The sequence below is a fragment of the Aquarana catesbeiana genome, linkage group LG07, assembly GCF_042186555.1.
Source record: "Aquarana catesbeiana isolate 2022-GZ linkage group LG07, ASM4218655v1, whole genome shotgun sequence".
Classification (NCBI taxonomy): Eukaryota; Metazoa; Chordata; class Amphibia; order Anura; family Ranidae; genus Aquarana; species Aquarana catesbeiana.
The window spans coordinates 104,604,136-104,626,015 of NC_133330.1; the positions used below are offsets into that span (position 1 = coordinate 104,604,136).

Sequence of the window (21,880 nt, forward strand, 5' to 3'; positions counted from 1 at the left end):
GCCTACACGCGGTCAATCCTAAGTCCGACCAAAGTCCGACCGTCCAGAACGCGGTGACGTACAGCACGTACGACGGGAATAGAAGAAGGAAGTTTAATAGCCAGTAGCCAATAGCTTCCGTCTCGTACTTGCTTCAGAGCATGCGTCGTTTTTGGTCTGTCGGAACAGCATACAGAAGAGCGATTTTCCCGATAGGAATTGGTTCCATCTGAAATATTTAGAACATCTTCCATTTCTAGGTCCGTCAGAATTTTTGAAAAAAAAAGGTCCGATGAGGCCTACACACGATCAGAATAGATGATGAAAAGCTTCCGTCTGACTTTTTCTGTCGGACATTCCGCTCGTGTGTACGTGGCTTTAGTCTACAATCGTCTGAGCTCCTACCTCACTGACAACAACCTTCTTGACCCCTTTACAGTCTGGCTTTCGCTTACTACACTCCACTGAAACTGCCCTACTAAAACTCACTATTGACTTGCTAATTGCTAAAATCAATGGCTACTACTCATACTATCAGACCTCTCTGTGGCCTTTGATACTGTTGACCATCCCCTCCTCTTCAAAAAACTCCACTCTCTTGGCCTTCAAGACACTGCTCTCTCCTGGTTCTCCTCCTACCTATCACAGCGCTCCTTCAGTGTTACCTATAACTCTGTCTCCTCCTCTCCACTTCCTCTTTCTGTAGTTATCCCCCAAGGTTCTGTCCTTGGACCCCTCCTCTTCTCCATCTACAGTGCATCCGGAAAGTATTCATGAATCATCTTACTTTCCATTATTTCTGATGGGGAAATTCGCTTTGATATATGAGTGCTTTGGATTACAATACAAGCACGTTTCTGGAATGAATTATGCTCGCAGTCCAAGGTTTTACTGTATACACATACAATGCATCCAGAAAGTATTCACAGTGCTTTAGTTTTTCCACATTTTGTTATGTTTCAGTCTTACTCCAAAATTGATTAAATTCATTATTTTCCTCAAAATTCTACAAACAATACCCCATAATAACAACGTGAAAGAAGTTTGTTGGAAATCTTTGCAAATTTATTACAAATAAAAAACGAAAAAATAACATGTACATAAGTATTCACACCCTTTGTCATGACACTCAAAATTGAGTTCAGGTATATCCTGTTTCCACTGATCATCCTTGATGTGTTCCTACAACTTGATTGGAGTCCACCTGTGATAAATTCAGTTTATTGGGCATAATTTGGAAAGGCACACGCCTGTCTATATAAGGTCCCACAGTTAACAGTGCATGTCAGAGCACAAACCAAGCCATGAAGTCCAAGGAATTGTCTGTAGATCTCCTAGACAGGATTGAGGAAGGGTACAGGAAAATTTCTGCAGCATTGAAGATCCAATGAGCATAGTGGCCGCCATAATCTGTAAATGGAGGAAGTTTGGAACCACCAGGACTCCTAGAGTGGGCCGCCCGACCAAACTGAATGATCAGGGGAGAAGAGCATTAGTCAGGGAGGTGACCAAGAATCATACAAAGTGTTTTTTAAAAGGTGACTGTACCAAACAAGTGACCTCCTTAGTTCAGTTTGCAACAGGGAAGCCAGTCAGCAAGGTGCCTGGAAGACAGCAGCAATTATTGTAATTGCGATGCCTATCTACAATCATTTCCAGCTTCCACAGGGATCAGCCAGGCAGGGCCACTAGTAGGGGGGTGCCACAGGGGCACAGAGGGGTCCGGACAGTAGGGGGATCAGTGTGGTGGGACTGGAGGACAATTATAGAACAATGTACTGTGTCTCCCCCTCTAGCAGCTGAAAGCCGGTTTCGCCCTCTCTTCCGATCGACGGCTTTCAGCTGCTGGAGACACAGACACAGTGCATCATTCTAGAATTGTCCTCCTATCCCGCTGCACCAACCCCTCTCCCTGTGCTGCCCACATCTGATTACTCTCTGTGTGCTCGCGACCCCCCCCCCCGCGCATCGCTGGCAGCTTTCCTCTCCCGCCAGCTGCGGGAAGTACACAGGCAGATAATGAGTAGGGGAAGGGGGCGGTATATCCTTCTATTTCTGAACTGGACACAGTGAGCGATCGGTACCGATAACTGAGCACAGTATGCTTCAGTTTATAAATGAACAGGAACCTCTGTCTCCTGTTCATTCATCTTCAGTGCAACTGAGGCTACAGAAAAAGGAACGTAATAATTGGTGTCCTCGGTTCCTTTATCTGTCTCAAAGCTGAGATGCCCAGGGTCTATTTAGACCCCTGATATTTCATCCAAGCCACAACAATTTCTAACCGCATTAACAACAGCCCTGAAGCCAGGTATGTCACCTCATGCATGTGTCCACTGATAAGGCAGTGCAGCCGGCCCTCCTGTACCAGGCCCCGGTCCTATCAGTTTAGAGGGACTGAGCAGGAGGACCAGCTGCACTGCCTTATTGCAGACACCAATCCTCTTGTTCCTCTCCCTGCAGCACTGCCAGCTTCTCCTCATCTTCCCCCCTCAGCGCTAGCTGCCATAACCCCGGTATCCTCTTTTTTGGCTGGCGGTCCTGTTTTTCTATAAAAGTGGTCTTTGCGGCGGATTCGCCGCAGGATCACTATTATCGGTGGCAGGAGAAAGGCTCCCCCCTCCCGCCACTTACCGGTGCCCTCCGCCGATTACCGGAGCTGTTGGCAGTGCGGAGGTGATCGGATACTCTCACGTTATTGGCATGGAGATGAGTGAGGGGAAGATGGCCCCCACCCGACTCCATACCATTGCAGGGCGGAAGTGACGTCAAAACGTCACTTCCGCACATAGCTCTTAAAGGGCCATGTTTTTTTTTTTTTTAATTGCATTTTAATGTAGTCTTTTTGCCCTTAGATCTCATATTTAAGAGGTCCTGTCATGCTTTTTCTCTATTATAAGGGATGTTTACATTCCTTGTAATAGAAATAAAAGTGACACAATTTTTTTTTTTAAAGAACAGTGTAAAAAAAAAAGGTAAAATAAATAAGAAACCGTTTTTAACCGTGCCCCGTCCCGCCGAGCTTGCTTTTAGAAGCGAACGCATACGTGAATAGTGCCCGCTTATGAAAACGGTGTTCAAACCACACATGTGAGGTATCACCACAATCGGTAAAGCGAGAGCAATAATTCTAGCCCTAGACCTCCTCTGTTATTTAAAACATGCTACCTGTAGAATTTTTTTAAACATCGCCTATGGATATTTTAATTTTTATTCCACGAGCGGGCGCAATTTTGAAGCGTGACATGTTGGGTATCAATTTACTCAGCATAGCATTATCTTCCACAATATAAAAACAAAATGGGCTAACTTTATTGTCTTATTTTTTAATTCAAAAAAGTGTATTTTTACAAAAAAAAAGTGTGCTTGTAAGACCGCTGTGCAAATATGGTGTGACAGAAAGTATTGCAACGACCGCCATTTTATTCTCTAGGGTGTTAGAAAAAAAATGTATAATGTTTGGGGGTTCTAAATAATTTTCTAGCAAAAAAACAAAACAAAACAGTTTTTAACTTGTAAACAACAAATCTCAAAAAGAGGCTCGATCCTTAAGTGGTTAATAAATGAGCAATGTTCACCAGCAGGGGACGCCAGTTTAGAACAAATCACAGCGCAATGCCTAACCAGCCATCCGGGGCTCCTCGTCTGTAGAGCGCGCTGAACGCAGCATGGCATAGTCGCTCTCTGTCCTATCTAAACTTGTTATGTGAGAATTTTATATTATTTGATGATTTTAAACTTTTGAAAAGGTGTCTGCTTTACCACGTGTATTGTATTCTTCTTCTGTGTCCCATTAGGAACACGCCCACTGGATTTTAGGCGCTTTCCTAAATGATGTCTACAGGAGTGTTTCCTAGCGGCCATTTTGTCGGAGCCATTTGCGGTTCGCTGCATTAAAATGTCTACACAAAAATGACGGCTAGACTGTAGACAGAGAGCTGGAAGTTTTGTCGCTTTTCGGTATGTGATTGGTGAATGTGATTGCCCAGTAGCGTTTGATGAGTAAGATGTCTTCAGCCCGCTGTGCATACGATGTTATGAGGAGCACTGAGGTCAGCTACACATACGTCAGTAACAGTGCATTCATACCTATGGGGGTGTTTACACTGTACTCCTACATGCACGTTTACATTGCGTTCACAGTCTGTACAAGGCATTCATTGTGATTTTTTTTTTTTTAACATGTATTACTGAATTGCAATTGCATTTACATGTGGTGCTTCCCTGTGTGTTCCTATGCAATTACATGCAAAAAATGCAACACCTATGAAAGCCCTGCGGTGGTGTAAAAAAGGCTTGATGAAGTACGTTCATTTTTCTTGCCTATGCATTAGTCCTGTGTTTAAAAATGCGTGCAGCTGCATCTGGTGTAAATGAGATCTAACGGGCTTGTTGGCGTCCAGTTGGGGGAGACTCACATTTTTCTAACACAGGCTTCAGCAAGGACACACAAAAACAATTGTCACATGCTCTGTTCACAGCACAACGCTGGCGTCACATGCCTTTATTTTCTGGGCAGAAAATAAAAAGCGCCCAGGAGACCAATGCTGCGGTGAGCATAGGGCACGTTGTTGTCTGTGTCCCTGCTGAAAAATCTTGGCGCTAACAAGGTCTAAAATAAGCTCACATGGTAAAAATGTACACCATTGCTCATAGTTTGACAGCCATGTGATTACAGGTGCTTAGCCCCGAACGAACACTGCAAATTTGCACAGAATGTCAAATTGGGAGCAGCCACTGTCGCAAATGACATGAATGGGAAGACTTGTGCATCCCCATGTAAGCGAAAACAGCCCTAGCACTGGTGTACAGTATGGTAGGTCCACGTGAGTGTGGCCTTATTGAGTTTTAATGTGTTTTGCACGTGTTTTTTTTTTTTTTCCAGTAAAGTTGAACTACAGTATTGGTTGCTAGAGGGTGATGGCTTGTTGTCATGCACCAAAACGCAAGCAATGAAAATGTATGGTGCAGGTGTTTTTTCATTGGCGTTAATAGGGCAAAACACACACCAAAAAAAGCACTTGCATCGTTTGCCAAATTGCATTGCATCATGAAGCATTGATGTGAACAGGCCACACAGAAAATAATGGGTTTCCTCTAGTTGATGTGCCGATCCTGACACGCTGTTTACTTTTATTTTTTCATAACGCTTTTATGAAATGTTATGAGATGTCAATAGATTTCCATTTAGGAACAAAAAGTGCAGTGCTAACACTTTTGCTAGGAATAGCTTATCTTGCAATATAACCCAATATGGGCAATATGAATAAAGTTCTTGTATGTGCAATAAATAAACAATATAATTGCATATAACGGTAAACAATAACATCCTTTTATCCTTGTGCAATGTGATTAAAGTGCTAATAAATGCATATCACAGTGAACAGTAAACTATAAATCTTCTATAAATCTGTCCTTAAAAACACAAGTGCGAAGATGTCACCAGAAGAAGGGAAATGCACCCAGGGAAAGGTCACGCCATCCTATTGTGACAAAATGGGAGGCTTCCTGGAAGCTTGTGACCCCCCCCCAAAAAAGGGGTCAACACGAGCTTTGGTTAATACAATCTTTGAAATCGCTCATCACTGACTCCCACTTTTTAAAATGCGCCTTTCAAAGCAAGATCAGCAATTCGCAGCCCAGCCATCGAGTCTCTCACCCATCATGAGCATGAGAATGGAACAAAAAATTTCCAAACAACCATTGGACATTATAGTGCTATTTGTACTACTAAAAAACATATGCAAAAACACCAGAGCAAAATACAATAATGCATTAAAGTGTTTGTTCACTAATGCCAGAAGTCTGCCAAGCAAAATAGGTGAGTTGGAAACTCTGGTGCATGAGGTGAACTATGATGTAATCGGTATTGCTGAAACTTGGCTTCATTCCTCACATGACTGGGCTATTAATATCCCTGGCTATGCACTCTTTCGGAGAGACAGGGTAAAAAGGAAAGGTGGCGAGGTCTGTCTCTATGTGAGAAGTGATCTCAAAGCGAGTGTGAATGAGGACCTAATTGATGGAGAGTGTTTTGAGGCTGAAGCATTATGGGTGTAATTGCATATAGATTGTACATAGTTAAAAGTTAATCATTGGAGCTTGTTATAGACCTCCCAATGTTAATGAGGAGGTGGAGACACAGCTCCTTGCAAAGAGGGAAAGGGCTGGGAAAGTAATAATAATGGGGGATTTTAACTACCCGGAAATTGACTGGAGTAATGGCACTGCTGGGACAGTTGAAGGTCAAACATTTATAAACCTATTACAGGGCAATTTTATGGTCCAGTTTATTGAGGCCCCAACTAGGAATGATGCTCTGTTGGACCTGGTAATCTCAAACCATGCAGAGCTTATTACTAATGTTCATATAAAGGAACATCTGGGTAGCAGTGATCATAACATGATTTCATTTGTTAGCTGTAAGCAAAAAACACGTACGGAAAGATAAAAACACTTCACTTTAAGAGAGCAAATTTTCCAAGGATGAGGGCTGGTCTCCAGGACTTAGACTTGGAGGGAATATTGGCATTGATGAACACAGAAATGGGAATTCTTCAAAAAGACTGTGAACTCACTGCAAAGTATATTCCCATGGGCAATAAGTTTAAAAGGCTAAAAATAAAACCTATGTTGCTCATGGCCAAAGTTAACAAAGCTATAAACAATAAGAAAAAAGCTTTTAAAAAAAATAAAAATGAAGGAAAACTATTGTCGTGTAAATGTTACAAAGAATATAACAGAATATGTAAAAAGGAAATATAGGACGCAAAAGCCCAGCCCTGACACATACATGCTAGCGCCCCCCTACATGTTTCTTCATAGATGACGTCATCAGGGGCCATGAACGCATGATGCCACCACGCTATCTATTTATAAAGACCCACGGGAGGATCCAGGCAGCCACGAATGAACATTCAGACTGAACGAACGAACCACTCATTTGCCCATTTGTGCTGTCATGACATGTTTAACCACATCCGATAAGATTTTGATAAGAAGGACTTTATAGTTTACTGTTCACTATGATATACATTTATTGCACTTTAATATTGAGCAATATTGCACAAGGATAAGTAAAGCAAGATTTTATTGTTTACTGTTATATGCATTGGATGGATGATTTTATTGCACATATAAGCGCTTTATTCATATTGCCCATATTGGGTTATGTTGCACAAGGTATTTCTAGCAAATTCGTTAGCGCTGCACTTTTTGTTCCTATTTTGTGACACTTTACCAGAGTATTGTGCCAGCAGCATTATTTCCATGTAGGTCTGAGCGCAAAAGTTTTTTCTTTTTTCTTTCAATAATAGATTTCTATTTGAACTGCAACCCACTGCGCTGAAATAAAATAGTAGATGCAGTACTTTTTTCATTGCACCCCCATAGCTGTGCAGTGGTGTGAACTTACACCGTAGGAAGCAAGGCAGTTTGGTTTGGTCAGCACTAGAAATAACTGCTAGCACAGGCCCTGGAACGCATGAAAACACGCCAGTGTTAAAGAGGAAGCAAACTTCCATACCTGACTTTTACCTATAGGTGAGCCTGTAATAAGACTTACCTATAGTTAGTGTAAATATCTCCTAAATGTGCACCGATTAGGAGATATTTACATTACATGCAGCCAGTGACCTCACTCCCGTGCCGTTTCTTCCAAACCATGTGCGCAGGAGTGACGTCATCGCGGCTCCAGCCAGTCACAGAGCCAGAGCCCGCGAACCTGGAAGCAAGACAGGTGAAGATTGAAGCGGCTGCAGCTCTGACATCGCGGAGCTAGATCAGCTTCGTTTTAAGGTAAGAGTCACATAATGTGCAAGTATGCAATGCTCATTACAGCACATTATGTCTTTACTTTGCAGAAAAAAAAAAAGGCCAGCGGTATACAACCGCTTTAAAGCACCCTAAATTATCATAGAGCAGCCTTTTTCAACCAGGGTGCCTTGGCAAAATGCCTCAAGCCTGTCTTTTAGTTACACAACATCACAGATTTTCATTGTGCATTACACAGTGTTCTTTTTTTGTCCCTCCCCTGCCCCTCTCCATTAGCACTGGAGTCGCATTAGCTGAGCAAGGGATAGAATCTGAGGGTGAAGACAAACATTGGAATACTAGTTAGTACCAGTGTGCAAAGGTGTATTTGTTTTGGAAGAATAAATCACCTCTAATGTTGGGCATCCTATATGTGTGGATGCTGTTGTGTTATGTAAACCTATTTCGTTTTTCTGCATTTTAGAATGGGGTGCCCCAAAAGTGTGCATAATTTTAAAGGGTGCCTTGACTGAAAGAAAGGTTGAGAACCACTGGTGATGTACAGTGTACCTCCGGGGTATTACAGATTAGATGACGGTACTTGTTGGGGGCAAATGATAAATCATGTCATTATTTTATGTTTAGGTACCAATCGAGGTAAGAAATTTCCTGTCTGATCTGAAACAAATGTCAGTTCTTCCTTATGGGAAAAAAACTGATTGTATGAAGATGAATAATAATAATGAATTGTATAAAATATATGTAGTAGAGAGCGAACGTTTTAGGCAGGTGTGAGGAACTGCTGTAAAGCAGGATTGCCAAACTTAATTTTATTGTGGGCCATATCAGTATTATGGTTGCCCTCAAAAGGCTGGTTGTATCTGTAACACTACAGTACATATCAGGAATATGATGTGTTTGGGGTAACAAATGCATTAAGCCCCATTGAAAATCTATGGGATGACTTGAAGACTGCTGTCCGCAAACCGTCACTATCAAATTTAACTGAACTTGAGCAGTTCTGCAAACTTCTGCAAATATTGCAAAGTCTAGATGTGCAAAGTTAGTAGAGACATCCTAACAGACTAAAAGCTTTAATTAAAGCAAAAGGTGGTTCAACAAAATATTGACACAAGGGGGTGATTCTTTTCCAACTCAGTGATTCTGTTTTTTATTTTTTATTTTTTTTGATATGTTGTTCTATCTTTCACTTGGATGTTATAGGTTGCACTGAGTAAATACAGCTGGATAAGACGCTAACTATCTGTCTTCATTTTAGGCTGCAAAGCAACAAAATGTGATTATTTTAAAGGGGGTGATTATTATCTATACCCACTGTATACCAAGCAGATGCTAATGATATAGGTATAGTTCAGGTGTCACTTAATGGCGGACCGCGATCCGGACATGGACCAAGTGACAGTTCAGTCCAGGCTGCAGCAGTACCATCCAGCAGCCTGAGCGGACTCCTCTCTCTGCTGCAGCTGGTAAGAATCACTTCCCTGTAGAGGGCGGGAGGAATGGCAGGGTCGACGTGGACCCCCCAGCATGCACCAGCCCACCGCCGCTGTTGTCACAGCAGAGCGGGCGTGAGAAACGGAAGGTCTACAGGGGGAGCGACAGCTGCCCAACCCCTCCCCAGTGCACTTGCCTGCTGCTGAACTCGCAGCAAGAAGGACCCAGATCCCCTCGCCCCGCATGCGAGCACACCCAGAAGAGGAGTCCACCCCCCGCCGCTCAGCCCATCCCTCCACACCTAAGGTAGGGGGGAGATTATAGGGTTAAGGGGGGGCTGTGATGTCAGAGAAAAGAGCTGTGATATGGGGGGGCGGTAGCTGTGAGGGGTGAGCTGTGATATGAGTGGCTGTGAAAAGGGGGAACTGTAATACTGGAGGGGTGTGATGTGAGAGGGTGAAACTGTGATGTGAGAAGGGGGGGCTGTGATATGAGGAACTGTGATGAGAATGGGGGAGGGGGGGGGGCGCTGTGATATGCAGGGCTGTGAGCGAGGGGGGGGGGCTGTGATGTGAGAGGGAGAAGCTATGATATGAGGGACTGTGATGAGATTGGGGGAGGGGGGCGCTGTGATATGAAGGGCTGTGGGGGAGGGGGCTGTGATGTTAGAGGGAGAAGCTGTGATATGGGTGGCTGTGATGTAAGAAGGGGGAGCTGTGATGTGAGAGGGGGCTATAATATGAAGGGTTTGTGATGTGAGGAGGGGGTTGTGATTGCAAGGGGGACTGTGATGTGTGGGAGGGGTCTGTAATTGCAAGGGTGGCTGTGATGTAAGAAAGGGGAACTGTGATGTGAGAAGGGGGAGCTATGATATGGCGGAGCTGTTATGTAAGAGGGGGAGCTGTAATATAGGGGGCTGTGATGTAAGAGGGAGGCTGTGATATGGGGGGCTGTGATGTGAGGCGAGAGCTATAATATGGGGTGGCTGTTGTATGAAGGGGCTGTGATTTCAGGAGGGGGAGAGCTGTGATGTGGGGGCTGTGATGTGAGGGAGGGGTCTGTGATGTAAGCGGGGATGTAATTTTGGGGGGGCTCTGATGTGAAAGAGGGTTGAGATGTAAGGGGGGCTGTGATGGATAAAGGGGGACTGAGAAAAATGAGATTTGAACCTCCGCAGAAAGAAAATGTTACCAACTAGACCTCCGTGAATTTTAATTCAGTAACCTTGGTATAGATAGACTGTATAGTAGAGCTACACGATTCTGGCCAAAATGAGAATCACAATTTTTTTGCTTAGAATAAAAAAATCACGATTCTCTCACGATTCTTGCAACGTAAAATCTTTCACATTATACAGAAAAAATTGGGCTAACTTTACTGGTTAGTTTTTTTTTTTTTTTTTTGTTTGTTTAATTCATTAAAGTAATTTTTTTCAAAAAATTGCATTTGAAAGAACCGCTGAGCAAATACAGTGTGACATAAAATATTGCAACAACTAACATTTTATTCTCTAGGGTCTCTACTAAAAAAAATTATATAATGTTTGGGGGTTCTAAGAAATTTTCTAGAAAAAAAAAATATGATTTTAACTTGAAACCAACAAATGTTAGAAAAAGGTTTAGTGGTTAAACTTTCCTCACTTAGGCCCCTTTCACACGATCGGACCGTTCAGGTCCGCCTGTCAGGACCTGTATGGGCGCACCATGTTAGCCTATGAAGCGACGGATGTCAGCAGGGGAATGTCCGCTGACATCCGACCTGGTCCGATCCGCTAAAAGCAGACGGATGGCCCTACGTCCAGGTCCGTCGCTGGCGGATCGGGTGAGATCTGATGAAAACGGACATGTTGTCTGTTTTCATCCGATCCCTCCATAGGCGGCAGCGGCGCCTGACAAGCCCCTCCCCGCTCAGTGAGCAGAGAGGGACCTGTCATTCGCCGGCTCAGCGGAGATCAACGGACAGATCTCCCGCTGAGCCGGCGGACAGAGGCGGGCTCCGTGGACGCGGAGTCCACCTCGTGTGAAAGGGGCCTTACACACAGGTCTATTCCATTGACAAATTGTTACAATGTTTAGACAAAGTTTCACTGCTAAAGAATGTTATGATTCTTGGCAGACTGCCTAGTTTTTCTCTTCCTTTCTTTTGAAGGCTGTGGCTTCAGAAGAGCAGAGAGAATTCTTTGCATAGCAAGAATCGTGAAACACTTATCAAGATCGTAATGGGGAAAAAATCGTGATAACGATTCTTGACGATTAATCGTGCAGCTCTACTGTATAGTATAGGTATTAGAAGGTGTGGGAAAGAGTTTAAAGATTGGTTAGCTTTATCCTGAAATTCCACTTTAACTGTATTTATTTACTTATGTTTCTTGTGTCCGCTTCTTGGTTTCCCTGAAGGCACTGATGATGTAACCATGGCTGCACTGGTACCCCCAGGGAAGACAATGTCATCAGTGCCTTTAGGGAAACCTTATCTGCGGGATTTTGCAGTATTGTTGTACTGCATATGTGCAAGATGGAGCTCATGACATCATGTGGCTCATCTCATGCAGGCAACACATGAAGTTACATTCGTCTGTTTAAAAAAAAAAAAAAAACCTTCCCCCGAGATCTTGTCTTCTCTTTGTCACAGGTCTCAGGGTAACACTGAAGCATTCTTACATGCGAGATAGCAGCTTGCGGGGCTTAAAGTGATTGTAAAGTCTTTATTTTTTTCTATTAAAATAACAAACATGTTATACTTACCTGCTCTGTGAAATGGTTTTGCACAGCGCAGCCCAGATCCTCCTCTTCTCGGGTCCCTGGCTGGAGCTCCTGGCCCCTCCCTCCTGTTAAGTGTCCCGACGGCAAGCAGCTCGCTATGGGGGCACCCAAGTCTATCCATTCAGACACGGAGCCATGGTTCAGCCCTGCCCCCTCTTTTTCCTGGTTGGCTAACTGAGTTTGATTGACAGCAGCAGGAGCCAATGGCGCCACTGCTGTGTCTCAGCCAAACAGGAGGGAGAGTCCCGGACTCACAAGGCACTCGCTGGATAGAGATGGGCTCAGGTAAGTTTTAGGGGGGCTGCTGCACACGGAAGGCTTTTATCCTAATGCATAAAATGCAATAAGATAAAAACCTTCTGACTTTACAACCACTTTAATCACAAAGCCAGGAAAAGACAGAACCAGGAGAAAAATGAAACTAAATCGAAGAGGTTCAGAGCGGGCTGTATGCTGTACCTTTATCTCCTGGCCATCCAAAAATACCTGTTTTTTTTTACACTGCACGAGGCATATGAATATTCACTTTTCTTATTTCATCTGTGCATGATTGGATAATTGAACTTGGAACCTGCTTTTCACCTGATTAGACAATTGTGCTGTACTAGATTATAGCTTTTTATGAACTCTATCCCATTTTTACTCTGGAACTCGTATATCTGACATTTCCATAGGAATGAGGAAACGTAAGAACTGACCGTCAAAGTAAAAACCTGCAAAATCTTGTTATTCTTAAAAGTTTGTATTTTACATATTAATAGATACGTATTCATTTTCTCTAAAATATCTGGTGTTTCTCTTTTGTACTAAACGCCATTTAATAAAAATGTTCTTTTTTTCTGATTGTAGAGAGAAGATGGCTGGACAGCACCTTGCAGAAAAGCAAATGAAAAAAAACGTAGGACGTGCTAAAATAAAGCTGAAACAAGAAAACAGTGGTAAGATTATTAGCTATACTGTATATTTGGTAAGAAAGTTGTTATTATTTATTAATATGTAAAAAAATCATTTGAACTCACTAGCAACTAATTTAGGGCCCATTCACACTTGAGCGTTTTCAGCTCGGAAAACGCTCATCTCAAAAGTTCCAAAACGCCCAATAAGCAAAATCCTATTCATTTAAATGGCCCCTGTTCACATCTGAGCGTTGAAGCGCTGAGCTGTCACCTGAAGCAAAATGCCTGAAGCTCAAAGTATGTGAGCTTCTTTTAAAGCAGATTACAGGCAGTTTTATGCTTTTTACATTGGTGACCTTCTTTAGAAAACCGCACGACTTTCCGCCTGAAAACTATACGCTCAGGTGTGAATGCCGCCTTAAGGTTAGATATTTTTCTGCTGACCCCTCAGTAGGTTGCTCCATACAGTGGAAATGCGCTTTGTAATTTTTTATTTATTTTTTAAATAGGTTTGCAACACTACTAGGTTTTGGCCAAGGCTTATACTGATAACTAACTTACACTGTAATCTGTTTTTCTAGACGGATATAATAGATCTCTCTTGATTTATTTATTTATTTATTTTCATATGAAAACTGGTCCAAGATAGTAGAAAGAAGCTGTATTATTTTATGCTATACGATGATCCACCACCAGACATACATGAGGATACCACATACTGTATGTGTGCATTACTTGTTTCCAGGGCTTTTTTTCAGCGGCAACGCGGGGAACGCAGTTCCGGCACCACCAGAACTGAATGTATGTAATGCCAAGAGGTGCTGGGGTGTGGAGGGTCTATTGATGCTGGCTGCTGGGGAATCTGTTGTTGTTAGAGGGGATCTATTTTTGCGAAGGAAGGGGGTTTGTTGTTGCTGGGGAGTTCTTCTGTTGGTGGGGGATCTATTGTTGCTGTGGTGGGTCTTATGTTGTTGGGGGGGGGGGGGGGTCAGTCGTTGCTGGGAGGGATGTACTGTCCAGTTCCAGTACAAATCCACTCCCAACCAATACCCCCTTACAGCACAGCAAATCACCCCAATCCTTCTTCTAGCACAGATCAGTGCTAGACCAGTGTAAAGCTTTTTCCCATTTCTAGCACAAATTCTCTCCCCTAAATACCCCTCCCCAACACAAATCCTCATCCAAGCACAAATACACCACCCCCAAATCCCCTTCCAGCACAAATCCTCTTTCCCCCCAATCGCCCACACCAGCACAAGTCCGTTGCCCAGTTCTGTCATAAATCCTCCTACCCAAATCCCCCTTCCCAGTACAAAACCTCCCCCAAACACAAATACACGACCTTCCCCCTTCTAATACAAATCAATCATCAATACTTCCCAACTGTAACAGAACAAAAGCCCACAAATCCAGGGCCAGTTCACACCAACACGCAGTGCGGGAAGCCTGCATTCCCTATGCACTTCCTGGGCTGCAAGTTCAAAACGCACCGCAGTTGCGATCTCCAGTGATTGTCAATGTTAATGACACCCCAAACACAGGTTGCAAATGTAATGCGTTTGCCTGCACCAGATTGTATGGTATAGTAGTAACATGTGATCTGGTTCCTGTGAATTTTATAACTACTGGTGCAGTCTGACATGATTTCAGCCCATTCAGTGGGCTGAAATTGCACTGCACCTGGAACGCATGTGAATCACACAGAAAAGCACAGTGTGTTCCTGTGTGATTTAAGGTGTGAACTGGCCCTGGAGTCCCAGAGCCCAATGGCAAAAAAACTTCTGCCATCTGGCTCCACTAAACTTGCCCGGCCGGGGGGCAATAATGTGGGCACCTGGGGTGATTGCCCAGCATCTCTAGCGGGGTGCTCATGGTCCTAAATGCCAATTTGTTCCCTGTGAAGAAGCCAGCATCTCTTTAATTTGGGGGGGGGGGGGGGGGGGTTAGAGGGTACTGTATGTCCTAGGGGGCTTTTTTTGGAGAAGAGAGGACTTGTGCTGGGGGGGTGGTCAGATTTCATATCCTCTCCCCCCTCCAGCACAAGTCCTTTCTTATCCCAAAATATCTACAGTGGTGAGAACAAGTATTTGATACACTGCCGATTTTGCAGGTTTTCCTTCTTACAAAGCATGTAGAGGTCTGTCATTTTTTTATCATAGGTACTCTTCAACTGTGAGAGACGGAATCTAAAACAAAGCTCCAGAAAATCACATTGTATGATTTTTAAATAATTAATTTGCATTTTATTGCATGACTTAAGTATTTGATCACCTACCAACCAGTAAGAATTCCTTCTCTCACAGACCTCTTATTTTTTTTTTAAGAAGCCCTCCTGTTCTCCACTCGTTACCTGTATTAACTGCACCTGTTTGAATTTGTTACCTGCATAAAATATACCTGTCCACACACTCAAACAGACTCCGACCTCTCCACAATGGCCAAGACCAGAGAGCTGTGTAAGGACATCAGGGATAAAAATGTAGACTTGCTTAAGGCTGGGATGGGCTACAAGACAATAGACAAGCAGCTTGATGAGAAGGCAACAACTGTTGGCGCAATTATTAGAAAATGGAAGAAGTTCAAGATGACGGTCAATCTCCCTTGGTCTAGGGCTCCATGTAAGATCTCACCTCGTGGGGCAGATCATGAAGAAGGTGAGGGCCCAGAACTACATGGAAGGACCTGGTCAATGACCTGAAGAGAGCTGGGACTACAGTCTCAAAGAAAACCATTAGTAACACACTAAGCCGTCATGTATTAAAATCCTGCAGCGCACGCAAGGTCCTCCTGCTCAAGCCAGCGCATGTCCAGGCCCGTCTGAAGTTTGCCAATGACCATCTGGATGATCCAGAGGAGGAATTGAATAAGGTTATGTGGTCTGATGAGACAAAAATAGAGCTTTTTGGTCTAAACTCCACTCGCCATGTTTGGAGGAAGAAGAAGGATGAGTACAACCCCAAGTACACCATCCCAACTGTGCAGCATGGAGGTGGAAACATCATTCTTTGGGGCTGCTTTTCTGCAAATGGGACAGGATGACTGCACCGTATTGAGGGGAGGATGGATGGGGCCATGTATCGCAAGATCTTGGCCAACAACCTCCTTCCCTCAGTAAGGGCATTGAAGATGGATCGTGACTGGGTCTTCCAGCATGACAACGACCCGAAACACACAGCCAGGGCAACTAAGGAGTGGCTCCGTAAGAAGCATCTCAAGGTCCTGGAGTGGCCTAGCCAGTCTCCAGACCTGAACCCAATAGAAAATCTTTGGAGGGAGCTGAAAGTCCGTGTTGCCCAGCGACAGCCCCGAAACCTGAAGGATCTGGAGAAGGTCTGTATGGAGGAGTGTGCCAAAATTCCTGCTGCTGTGTGTGCAAACCTGGTCAAGAACTACAGGAAACGTATGATCTCTGTAATTGCAAACAAAGGTTTATGTACCAAATATTAAGTTCTGCTTTTCTGATGTATCGAATACTTATGTCATGCAATAGAATGCAAATTAATTACTTAAAAATCATACAATGTGATTTTCTGGATTTTTGTTTGAGATTCCGTTTCTCACAGTTGAAGAGTACCTATGATAAAAATTACAGACCTCTACATGCTTTGTAAATAGGAAAACCTGCAAAATCGGCAGTGTATCAAATACTTGTTCTCCCCACTGTACATTGTGCAATCATCACAGACTTTAGATCAGCGATGTCTCTCCTCCTGTATGTGTACAGGAATAGATCACAGCCGAGGAGGAGGGGGCAGGTTCAGTCCACTCTACAGTGTAAGAGACAGCCAGTGGATGGAGACTGGTGAGGGATGCCGGTGTGCTGTGCAGACTGCAGAGCGGATATCGCGCTGTGTGGGTCACCAAACACCCTGCACAAGCTGCAGGGTAGGTGACACTGGTGCCCACACTAGCCACGTCCCTGCCTGCAAGTTCCGATACTTGGCTCTGCTCTCCTGGATTCACCAGGACTCCCCTCCAAGAATGGAAGCCTGGCGCCCTCATACGGCTGCCTTATGGTGGCGCTGGCCCTGCATAAAGGTATACTTGTATGCTTAATCCGGGACGCTTGTACAACTGTCTATCGATACACCCCTATACGGGTATCAGTGCACTTTAAGGTGTCTCCAGAATAGCGTGCATTTGATCTGCATGAGTTTACTTTTTAGGCTGCTCTGAAGCAGCATAGAGGCTGCATTGAATGCATATGTGCTTGGCTAATCCTGCAAAACTTGTATGGGGCCATGTTTGCATGCTTGCATAAACGCATATTTGCAGACTTGCATAAACGCATACTTGCATAAACACGTTTGCACAAACCTATGTTGCATAAACACATTTGCATAAACGCATTTTTGCATACTCGCATAAACACGTTTCCATATTTGCATAAATGCATGCTTGCATACACGCATAAACGCATTCTTGCATTAAAGCATATTTGCATAAATGCATACTTACATAAACGCATGCTAGCATTGAGTTGGACATTTTGATGATAGGCAACTCCTATCCTCATATTGATTAGTGGTTCCAAATAACTACTGCAGTAGGGAACAGACACAAAAGATACGCTCAGCATCTTTCCAAATAACTGTTCTGCTTTATTATGACGCAATTGAAGGTTTTTATACACATGATTACGTAGGTATCACATTAATATTACAATTGTACGTTTATGGTAACAAGGGGCATTACATAGGCAGGCTAATTCTAATCAGGACTCAAAAGAATGTAAACATGTACAGAAAACATTATTAGTGCCGTGTGCACAGTGAGGGCAGTGTGCAATACATACAAAATAGAATACAATTATATACAGAACTTACAAATTTCCCTTACAGCATTAACGCATATTTTCATTTGAACTACATACATACTTGTTTATTTGCATTGAACCACATACATATGTACTTACTTGCCTTGAACTGCGCACATAAATGCATGAACGGCAAGAATTTCCTATATACCTGCATGTTTGCATACCTACAGAATATCTGGAAAGTATTCACAGTGCTTCGTTTATTCCACATTTTGTTATTTTACAATCTTAATCTAAAATGGATTAAAGTCATTATTTTCCTCAAAATTCCACAAACAATACCCCATATTTCACAACGTTAAAGAAGTTTGTTTGAAATCTTTGCAAATTTATTAAAAAAACAAAAACGGAAAAAATCCCATGTACATAAATATTCACAGCCTTTGCTCAATACTTTTGTTGAAGCACCTTTTGGCACCAATTACAGCCTCAAGTCTTTTTCAGTATGATGCTACAAACTCTGCACAGCTATTTTTTCGGCATTTTCTCCCATTCTTCTTTGCAGGTCCTCTCAAGCTCCATCAGGTTGGATGGAGAGCGTCGGTGCACAGCCATTTTCACATCTCTCTAGAGATGTTCAATCGAGTTCAAGTCTGGGCTCTGGCTGGGCCACTCAAGGACTTTCACAGAGTTGTCCCGTAGCCACTATTTTGTTGTTTTGGCTGTGTGCTTAGGGTTGTTGTCCTGTTGGAAGATGAACCTTCGTCCCACTCTGAGGTCCAGAGCACTCTAGAGCAGGTTTTCATCAAGGATGTCTCTGTACATTGCTACATTCATCTTTCCCTCAATCCTGATTAGTCTCCCAGTTCCTGCTGCTGAAAAACATCCCCACAGCATAATGCTGCCACCACCATTCTTCACTGTAGGGATGGTATTGGCCAGGTGATTGTCAGGAACCATGAAACAGACAGAGACAGAAAATGCAGTAAAAAAATCACACCTTTTAATAAAATGGTAAAAATGGTACAACTGGTAAACCTAGTCAAAACTTAGCCAGGGTTCGGTAGCCAAATCAGGTAGTCAGAACAAGCCAGGAAATCAGGAAGCCAGAGATCAGCAAAGTCAGAGACAGCAGACAGGATCAGGAACCAGAAGGGACGTCAGCCAGGCAAGTCATCAACAGGAACACAGCAGAGAGTCTCTATATATGTTGACCAAGGCGAAGGCTTTGAAGAAATTAACCAGGCAGTTTAAATAGCCTGAAGGGGCTGGCTGTGGACTTGACTGACGAGCAGGAGATGATCAACAGTTGAGCTACTGTGGAACGATGAGTACTGGCAATTAACAAACAGCTGAGCAACCTGAGGACAGAAAAGGAAGGGCTGAAAGCCCAGCCCTGACGGTGATGAGCAATGCCTGGTTCTTCAACAAAGTATTGAGCCTTTGCTCAATACTTTGTTGAAGCACCTTTGGCACCAATTACAGCCTCAAATCTTTTTGAATAATATGCTACAAGTTCTGCACACCTATTTTTGGGCAGTTTCTCCCATTCTTCTTTTGCAGGACTTCTCAAGCTTCATCAGGTTGGATGGAGAACATCGGTGCACAGCCATTTTCACATGTCTCCAGAGATGTTCAATCAGGTTCAAGTCTGGGCTCTGGCTGGGCCACTCAAGGACATTCACAGAGTTGTTCCGTAACCACTATTTTGTTGTTTTGGCTATGTGCTAAGGGTTGTTGTCCTGTTGGAAGATGAACCTTCGCCCCACTCTGAGGCCCAGAGCACTCTGGAGCAGATTTTCATCAAGGATGTCTCTGTACATTGCTACAACCCTTGGCAAAAATTATGGAATCGCCAGTCCCTGAGGATGTTCCTTCAGTTGTTGTAGAAAAAAAGCAGTTCACAGACATGGCCAAAAACTAAAGGCATTTCAAATGGCAACTTTCTGGCTTTAAGAAACACTAAAAGAAATCAAGAAAAATAATTGTGGTGGCCAGTAAAAGTTAGATTTATAAAACAAGCACAGGGAATAAATTATGGAATCACTCAATTCTGAGGAAAAAATTATGGAATCACCCTGTAAATTTTCATTACAAGCACTAACACCTGCATCAGATTAAATCTGCTTGTTAGTATGTAGATAAAAAGGAATGATCACACCTTGGAGAGATGTTGCAACAAGTGGACTGACATGAAGCATGGCTCCAACACCAGAGATGTCAATTGAAAAAAAGGAGAGGATTATCAAACTCCTTAAAGAGGGTAAATCATCACACAGTGTTGCACAAGATGTTGGTTGTTCACAGTCGGCTGTGTCTAAAACATGGACCAAATACAAACAACATGGGAAGGTGGTTAAAGGCAAGCATACTGGTAGACCAAGGAAGACATCACTCCTTTTTATCTACATACTAACAAGCAGATTTAATCTGATACAGGTGTTAGTGTTTGTAATGAAAATTTACAGGGTGATTCCATTATTTATTCCCTGTGCTTGTTCTATAAATTTAACTGTTACTGGCCACCACAATTATTTTTCTTGATTTCTTTTAGTGTTTTTTAAAGCCAGAAAGTTGCCATTTGAAATGCTTTTAGTTTTTGGCCATGTCTGTGATCTTCTTTTTTCTACAACAATAAACAACTGAAGGAACATCCTCAGAGACTGGTGATTCCATAATTTTTGCCAGGGGTTGAACATTCATCTTTCCCTCAATCCTGATTAGTCTCCCAGTTCCTGCTGCTGAAAAACATCCCCACAGCATAATGCTGCAACCACCATTCTTCACTGTAGGGATGGTATTGGCCAGGTGATTGTCAGGAACCATGAAACAGACAGAGACAGAAAATGCAGTAAAAAAATCACACCTTTTTAAAAATGATAAAAATGGTACAACTGGTAAACCTAGTCAAAACTTAACCAGGATTTGGTAGCCAAATCAGGTAGTTGGAACAAGCCAGGAAATCAGGAAGCCAGAGATCAGCAAAGTCAGAGGCAGCAGACAGGATCAGGAAAACAGCAGAGAGTCTCTATATATGTTGACCAAGGCGAAGGCTTTGAAGAAATTAACCAGGTAGTTTAAATAGCCAGAAGGGGCTGGCTGTGGACTTGACTGACGAGCAGGAGATGATCAACAGTTGAGCCACTGTGGAACGATGAGTACTGGCAATTACCAACAGCTGAGCAACCTGAGGACAGCAAAGGAAGGGCTGAAAGCCCAGCCCTGATGGTGATGAGTGGTGCTTGGTTTCCTCCAGACATGACGCTCGCCATTCAGGCCAAAGAGTTAAATTTTTGTTTCATCAGACCAGAGAATTTTGTTTCTCATGGTCTGAAAGTCCTTCAGGTGCCTTTTGGCAATCTCCAGGGGGGCTGTCGTGTGCCTTTTACTGAGGAGTGGCTCCCATCTGGCCACTCTACCATACAGGCCTGATTGGTGGAGTGCTGCAGAGATGGCTATTCCCCTGGAAGGTTCTCCTCTCTCCACAGAGAAATGCTGGAGCTCCATGGGGTTCTTGGTCACCTCCGTGACTAAGGCCATTCTCCCCCGATCGCTCAGTTTGTCCTGGGGGCCGCTCTAGGAAGAGTCCTGGCGGTTCTAAACTTCTTCCATTTATGGATGATGGGGGCAACTGTGGTCATTGGGACCTTCAATGTTGGAGAACATTTCCCCAGATCTGTGCCTCGATACAATCCTGTCTCGGAGGTCTTCAGACAATTCCTTGGACTTGTTGGCTTGGTTTGTGCTCTAAATTGCACTGTTAACAGTGGGACCTTATATAGACCTTATAAAGACAGGTGAGGGCCTTTCCAAATCATGTCCAATCAACTGAATTTACCACAGGTGGACTCCAATCAAGCTGTAGAAACATCTCAAGGATGATCAGTGGAAACAGGATGCACCTGAGCTCAATTTTGAGTGTCATGTCAAAGGCTGTAAATACTTAGAAACATGTGATTTTTTATTTTTTATTTTTTTTTTGTATTTTTAATAAATTTGCAAAGATTTCAAACAAACTTCTTTCACATTGTCATTATGGGGTATTGTTTGTAGAATTTTGAGGAAAATAATGAAATGAATCAATTTTGAAATAAGGCTGTAACATAACAAAATGTGGAAAAAGTGAAGCTCTGTGAATACTTTCCGGATGCACTGTAGGTAGGTACCTTCACAACTGCATACCTGGGTACCTGCGTACTTGCATACCCATGGGGTTGCATAGCGGTAGACCACCGTTGTTTTAGGTCTGCATCCTTGGGGGACTGCGTATTAGGTTT

At 43.3% G+C, this 21,880-nt stretch overlaps 1 protein-coding gene across 6 annotated transcripts in view; it reads left to right on the forward strand.

Annotated features, from left to right (window-relative positions):
* The first annotated feature begins 3,558 nt into the window (after positions 1-3,558).
* LOC141103222 (probable endonuclease 4) overlaps positions 3,559-21,880 on the forward strand; it is a 168,157-nt gene continuing 149,835 nt past the window's right edge. For 4 of the 6 annotated variants that reach the window (XM_073592571.1, XM_073592577.1, XM_073592575.1 and 1 more), the window contains exons 1-3: positions 3,559-3,685; positions 3,777-3,939; positions 12,798-12,886. In XM_073592571.1, the coding sequence (XP_073448672.1) occupies positions 12,805-12,886 (82 nt within the window). In that variant the 5' untranslated portion in view covers positions 3,559-3,685; positions 3,777-3,939; positions 12,798-12,804. Of the gene's footprint in view, positions 3,686-3,776; positions 4,047-12,797; positions 12,887-21,880 lie in introns of those variants that run through there. The other 2 variants (XM_073592572.1, XM_073592574.1) reach the window with 2 other exon arrangements.